Source organism: Rhea americana, unplaced genomic scaffold (genome assembly GCF_003343005.1).
Source record: "Rhea americana isolate MKP2758 unplaced genomic scaffold, rheAme1 scaffold_809, whole genome shotgun sequence".
Classification (NCBI taxonomy): domain Eukaryota; kingdom Metazoa; phylum Chordata; class Aves; order Rheiformes; family Rheidae; genus Rhea; species Rhea americana.
In genome coordinates this window covers 12,562-19,132 of record NW_028186989.1, presented here as the reverse complement: position 1 = coordinate 19,132, position 6,571 = coordinate 12,562, and the positions used below count along the sequence as shown (strand labels likewise).

At 64.7% G+C, this 6,571-nt stretch overlaps 1 protein-coding gene across 1 annotated transcript in view; it reads right to left on the bottom strand.

The window, feature by feature from the left end:
- Positions 1-191: 191 nt before the first annotated feature.
- The window catches only part of LOC146585409 (myosin-7-like), an 18,151-nt gene continuing 11,771 nt past the window's right edge, over positions 192-6,571 (bottom strand). The window contains exons 14-30 of the mRNA XM_085322970.1: positions 6,509-6,569; positions 6,259-6,404; positions 6,086-6,176; positions 5,180-5,569; positions 4,929-5,055; positions 4,706-4,824; positions 4,241-4,437; positions 3,716-3,899; positions 3,461-3,626; positions 3,266-3,390; positions 2,883-3,191; positions 2,553-2,756; positions 2,162-2,287; positions 1,737-2,012; positions 1,312-1,407; positions 434-568; positions 192-288 (exon numbers count right to left, since the gene is read on the bottom strand). Coding sequence (XP_085179096.1) covers positions 268-288; positions 434-568; positions 1,312-1,407; positions 1,737-2,012; positions 2,162-2,287; positions 2,553-2,756; positions 2,883-3,191; positions 3,266-3,390; positions 3,461-3,626; positions 3,716-3,899; positions 4,241-4,437; positions 4,706-4,824; positions 4,929-5,055; positions 5,180-5,569; positions 6,086-6,176; positions 6,259-6,404; positions 6,509-6,569 — 2,773 coding nt within the window. The 3' untranslated portion in view covers positions 192-267. The remainder of the gene's footprint in view (positions 289-433; positions 569-1,311; positions 1,408-1,736; positions 2,013-2,161; positions 2,288-2,552; positions 2,757-2,882; positions 3,192-3,265; positions 3,391-3,460; positions 3,627-3,715; positions 3,900-4,240; positions 4,438-4,705; positions 4,825-4,928; positions 5,056-5,179; positions 5,570-6,085; positions 6,177-6,258; positions 6,405-6,508; positions 6,570-6,571) is intronic.

Below are 6,571 nucleotides of genomic sequence, written 5' to 3'. Positions count from 1 at the left end.
GGCAGAGCCTTCGTGAGGGGGCGGAGCTGGAGCATCCCGGATGCCTGGGCCCCAGTCTGTGCCCCATGAGCCGGGGGGCGGGGCAGTGTCCATGCGCCATGGGGCAGCGGCGTGAGGCTATGGGGCCAGCCCGCCCCACACCTCCCCCCCCACACGCACACACTCTGCCCACAACAAGCAGTTGTGCTCGAGGGCCTTTATTGCGGCGTGGGGCGGGCAGTGTGGGGCGGGCGGTGTGGGGCAGGCGGTGTGGGGCGGGCGTGTTCCTCACTCCTCGTTGAGCCCCTTCTGTGGGAGAGAGGGAGCGAGATGAGGGGGAGGAAGGCGGGCGGCGGGCGGCGCCGTGGGGCGAGGGGCGCCGTGGGGCAGCGCCGTGGGGCGAGGGGCACCATGGGGCAGCTCCGTGGGGCGGTGCCGTGGGGCGGGGACCCACCTTGGGGCCGGCGTCGCGGCTGCGGGCCCGCAGCTTGTTGGCCTGGGCCTCGGCCATGTCGGCGCGCTCCTGCGCCTCGTCCAGCTCGTGCTGCGCCTTGCGGAACTTGCCCAGGTTGGCGTTGGCCTGCTCCTCCTGCGGGGGGGGGACGTGGGGGGAGATGTGGGGCGGGCGTGGGGACGTGGGGAGGTCCCCCCTCGGCCAGGCAGGCGTCCATCCTGCCACCTACCCACCTGGCCATCCCACCATCCGTCCATCCATCCATCATCCATCCATCCATCCAAACATCATCCATCCCACCATCCATCCATCCAGCCCATCATCCATCCATCCATCCAACCATCATCCATCCCATCATCCATCCCATCATCCATCCAAACATCATCCATCCCATCATCCATCCCATCATCCATCCAACCATCATCCATCCATCATCCATCCCATCATCCATCCATCCATCATCCATCCATCATCCATCCATCATCCATCCCACCATCATCCATCTATCCCATCATCCACCCACTCATCCACCATCCATCCATCCATCCCATCATCCATCATCCATCCATCCATCATCCATCCCCTCATCCATCCATCCATCCCATCATCCATCCATCCAACCATCATCCATCCCATCATCCATCCATCCATCATCCACCATCCATCCATCCATCCCATCTTCCATCCGTCCATCCATCCATCCATCCATCCATCATCCATCCCATCATCCATCCAACCACCATCCATCCATCCCAGCATCCACCCCCCCGCCCTTCTTGCTCTTCCGCCCATCCATCCACCTGCGCCTCTCTTCACCCATCCCCCGTGCCCCCACCCAGCACCTCCGTCCCCGCCCCGGGCGAGGGCTGGGCACCCACCGCCTCCTCCGCCTGCCGCTTGTAGGCCTTGACCTTCAGCTGCAGCTTGTCCACCAGGTCCTGCAGCCGCAGCAGGTTCTTCTTGTCCTCCTCCGCCTGTGGGGAGGGCAGAGATGGGGATGGGGATGGACCGCTGGGCTGTCCTAGGTCATGCTACAGCGATGGGTCACGTTCTAGGTCACTCATGTTCCTACAGCCACTGGATCAATCCTGTTCTAGGTCATTCTACAGCAGTGGGTCATGTTCTTGGTCTCTCGTGCCCACAGCCACCGGGTCAGTGATGTTCTAGGTCACACTACAGCAGTGGGTGCTGTTCTAGGTTGCTCATGTACCCACGGCCACCTCGTCAGTCACGTTCTAGGTCATGCTACGGCTCTGCAGCCACTGGGCTGCGTTCCGGGTCCCTCCGCGCCGCCGCGGCCCACCTGGTAGCTGAGCTCCTTGACGCGCCGCTCCGACTTGCGGAGGCCCTTGACGCTCTCGGCGTTGCGCTTCTGCTCGGCCTCCAGCTCGTTCTCCAGCTCCCGCACGCGGGCCTCCAGCTTCTGCAGCTGCTTCTTGCCGCCCTTGAGGGCCAGCTGCTCGGCCTCGTCCAGCCGCAGCTGCAGGTCCTTGATGGTCTGCTCCATGTTCTTCTTCATGCGCTCCAGGTGGGCGCTCGTGTCCTGCTCCTTCTTCAGCTCCTCTGCCATCATGGCCGCCTGCCCAAGGGGAGAGCAGGATGGGGAGAAGCAAGGAGAAGGACGCGGTGAAGGACATCGTAGGTCGCCCTAGCGCCTCTACGGCGGCGCGTGTTCTAGGTGACTCAATGACCCGGACCCCCCCGGGTCGGGCCCGGGGCGGCACTCACGTCGGTGATGGCTTTCTTGGCCTTCTCCTCGGCGTTCCGGCACTCCTGGATGGCCTCTTCCACCTCTGTCTGCAGCTGGGAGATGTCGGCCTCCAACTTCTTCTTCTGGTTGATGAGGCTGGTGTTCTGGGGAAGGGGGACGCAGAGGTAACTGGGGCCCCTCGGTGCCGGGGGGAACCGCGTTGGAGGGTCCCGGGCGCCGCTGGGGGAATTTGGTCCCTTGGGTATCTCAAGGACCTTCCAGATGGAGACGTCCTCTGGGCAGGGTGTGCGAAGCGAGGGTGAGCTCTGGGCTACTGGGGAGCAGCCCACGGTCGCCCCGATCTGCACGGCGACGTTCTAGGTGACGCAACGGCCGCAGCGGGGCGAGTCTCGGGCAGGAGGGACTCACCTGCGAGTGGAGGAGCTGGACCCGCTCGCTGGCCTCGATCAGCTCCTGCTCGGCCAGCTTCCGGGCCCGCTCCGTCTGCTCCACCACGGCCCGCAGCTCCTCCAGCTCCGACTGCAGCAGGTTGTTCCTCCGCTCCACGATGGCGATGTTCTCCTTCAGGTCCTCGTTGGCCCGGACCGCGTCGTCCAGCTGCAGCTGGGTGTCCTGCAGGACGAGCCCGGCCGGACGTCGGTGAGCGGGGAGGAGGGGAAGGGGGCGGACCCGGACCTGCTGCCGCCCCGGCGAAGCCGCGAGGGAGGCGGAGAACGTCCCGGCCAGGCCGGCGGGTACCTTGAGGCATCCCTGCAAAGCCTTCACTTGCTTCTGGGCCTCGGCGGCGAGGCGGTTGGCGTGGCTGAGCTGGATCTCCATCTCGTTGAGGTCGCCCTCCATCTTTTTCTTGAGCCGCAGCGCCTCGTTGCGGCTCCGYGTCTCGGCGTCCAGCGAGGTCTGCAGCGAGTCCACCACCCGCAGGTGGTTCCTCTTGGCCTGCTCCATCTCCTCGTCCTTCTCGGCCAGCTTGCGCTCGTAGTCCGCCTTCACTTGGTTGAACTCCAGCTGCGCCCGCAGGATCTTCCCCTCCTCGTGCTCCAGCGAGGCCTGCAGAACGCAGAGGCGCGTGAGGAGCACCGAGAGCAGCCCGGCGMCGCGCCGCGGCCTTCGGGACACCGCACCTCGGCCTCCTCCAGCGCCGCTTGCAGCTCCAGCTTCTCGGCGTCCAGCTGCTTCCGGACCTTCTCCAGCTCGTGGACGGTCTTGTGGCTGGCGCCCAGCTGCTCCGTCAGGTCCGAGATCTCCTCTGCGGGTCGAGAACCCGTCAGGCCCCGCGGCGGGCAGCGGGGACCGCGGGCTCGCCCGCCTGCCCTCACCTTGGAGGTTCTTGTTCTCCCGCTTGAAGGTCTCCAGGTGCTCCAGGGACTCCTCGTAGGCGTTCTTGAGCTTGAAGAGCTCCGTGCTGAGGGAGCGGGCCTCCTTCTGCGAGGCCTCCAGCTCCGTCTGCGACTCCTCGAACTTCTGCTTCCACTCGGCCAGCACCTGGGCGTCGAGGGCGCGAAGCCAGCGGCGTCCCGGACGTCCTCCGCCCCACCGCCGCCGCCCCCCCCCCGGCCGAGCCCCCTCCCCACCTTGTCGAAGTTCCTCTGCTTCTTGTCCAGGGCGGCGGCGGCCGCGTTCGACCGCTCCAGGTCCACCATCAGGTCCTCGATCTCGTTCTGCAGCCGGTGCTTGGTCTTCTCCAGCGAGGAGCACTTGGCGTTCACYGCCTCCACCGCCTCCTCGGCCTCCTGCAGCCGCTGCGCCAGCTTCTTCCTGCCGGTCAGGGAGGAGCCCACGTGAGCACCTGCCGGTCGCTTGGACCTTTCCCCAGCCCATAAGTTTGGTTGCTCCCAAAACAAGGGTGGTCAAGAGCAAGACAGTGGTAAAACCCGTAAGTGTTCTAGATAATGGACGTTCTAGGTTACTCTACCCAGCAAGCGTTCTGGGTACCCATCTASGGCTCTAGATCTACCCAGCATGAAGAAGTCCTACATCCTGCTAGATGGCGGCTTGAAAGAATGGAAGGTGGGGAAAGACAAGACCAAGGAGGCCCCAGCAGCGGTGGGAGAACCTCAGAGTCCGGTGGGGGGYGAACCCAAGGGGAGATGTCTCACTTGGCCTCCTCCAGCTCCTCGGTGCGCTGGATGGCGTCYGTCTCGTACTTGGTCCTCCACTGGGCCACCTCGGAGTTGGCCTTGGACAGGGTGCGCTGGAGCTCGGCCTTGGCCTCCGTCTCCTCCTCGTACTGCTCCCGCAGCAGGTCGCAGTCGTGCCGGGCCGACTGGAGGGCGTGGGCCAGCGCGTTCTTCGCCTGGGGGGTGAGGAGAAAGCAGGGCCATGGGGCCCACGTCAACTAGCATTGGCGTTGGTCTCCCCAACCCCACCCCGTCACCGTGAGGTCAACCCAACCCAACTGTAAGGTCAACCCAAACCCCTCTAGACCAACCAATCCCACCCAACCTTGGCCCGTTGCGAGCTCTGGTCTGTTGTGGGGGAAGAGCAGGTTCACATGGTGCCCCTCAAGCCCAACCAACTTCTCCCCGCGCTTTGAGCCCCACCGACCTCCTCCCACCCGGTACCTTGGCCTCTTCCTCCAGTTGCCTCTTGAGGTCCTCCAGCTGCTGGGTGTAGGTGAGCTTCCCTCGTGTCAGCTGGTTGATGAAGGCTTCCTTCTCCTCCAGCTGCCTGGAGAGCTCACCTGGGGGGGAATGGGGACGGTCACTTCCTGGAGAGACCCCCCAGGCCCGACCCACAGCGCACAGCGGGGGAAAGGGACCTGCTGGGACTGGGCCAAGCGCTCACCGTTCTCGGTCTGGAGCTTGGCCCGCTGGGTCGTGAGATCGTTGACCGTCCGCTGAGCCTCCTCGGACTTAGTCCTGTGCTCGTTCATCTGGTCTTCCATGGTGCGGCACATCTTCTCGAGGTTGGCCTGGTGGCCGGGAGGGAGGAAGAGGAGGAGCAAAGGGAGGGAAAGGCAAGATGCGGCGCGGAGACGAAGCCGAAGGATCGCGGCCGTTGGCCCCACCCGGGTCCTCCCAGGAGCTGCCCCCCACCTTGGCCTTGAGGAGCTGCTCCATGCCGGAGCTGACGTCGTCCAGCTCCAGCTTGAGCTCGCTCTTCTCCTTCTCCAGCTTCTGCTTGACGCGCTGCAGGTTGTCGATCTGCTCGCCCAGCTCGGCCACGCTGTCGGCGTGCTTCTTGCGCAGCGCGGCGGCCGTGGCCTCGTGCTGCAGCGTCGCCTCCTCCAGGTCGCGCCGCATCTTCTGGAACTCGGCCTCCCGCTTCTTGTTGAGCTCGATCTGCACCGAGGTGGCGCCGCCGGCCTCCTCCAGCCGCTCGCTGAGCTCCTCCAGCTCCCGCGACAGCTCCGAGCGCAGCTTCTCCACCTTGGCCCGCCCYGTGCGCTCCGCCTCCAGCTCCTCCTCCAGCTCCTCGATCCGTGCCTGGGGTCCGCATATGGAGACACCATCACGAGGTTGACTTAACCCAACCCAACCCAACCCGCTGGAGACCTTCAACTCTGCTTAGCCGGTCTTGAGACCACTCACGCGTCCTCAACCTGCTTAACTTCTCCAGATCTAACAACTCAACCCAACCTCCTCTGAGGCTTCTTGACCTGACTCAGCCCTCTCAAACCACCTTGASACCCTTCAGCACCAACTCAACCAGCCCTGAAAAGCATAAGTTCCACCAGCCCCAAAGCTCTCCAGACCCAGAGATGAAGAATGACCTTCTCTGACGGTAGTTGAGCCAACTCCATCCAGCCCAGCTCTGCCACCTGCCAGATCACCAGCTGCTCCAGAGACAATCCAGCCCCACCACCCCGACCCAACCCAACCGCCGCAGGTCTTCGGCTCATCCCGACCGTCCTCGAGGTCTCTGGAGCAGCCAGCGCGGAGACAAGACGACCCAGGACAACGCCCCGACCCGAGCGAGGACGTTTTCCCCCCCAGCCTCACCTGAAGCTCTTTGAGCTTCTTCTGGAGCTGGGCGGCGATTGCTTGCTCGTCCTCGATTCTGGCGTTGAGGGCGTTGAGCTCAAAGTCTTTCCTGGGGGCAGAAGAGACCCCTGAAGCTCCAGGCTCGTGGGGCGAGGGAAGGGGGGCAGATGCCGGGGGTCCCGGCTCCCCACTTTTTCAGCCTCTCGTCCAGCTGCTGCTTRTCGTTCTCCAGGTCCATGATGCTCTCCTGCGCCAGCTTCAGGTCGCCTTCCAGCTTCCGCTTGGCCCGTTCCAGGTCCATCCGGATCTTCTTCTCCTGCTCCAGCGAGCTCTCCAGCTGCCGGCGAGGCAGAGACGCTCCCATCAGCCCCCTCGGCTCCGCCCCCCCGGCTGCAGCCGGCTTCCCCGACCCCCCCAGGGTGTGGAGAGACGGGGACTCACGTCGTCCACTTGCTGCTCCAGCTTCACTTTGGCCTTGGTCAAGGTGTTGACCTTGTCTTCTTC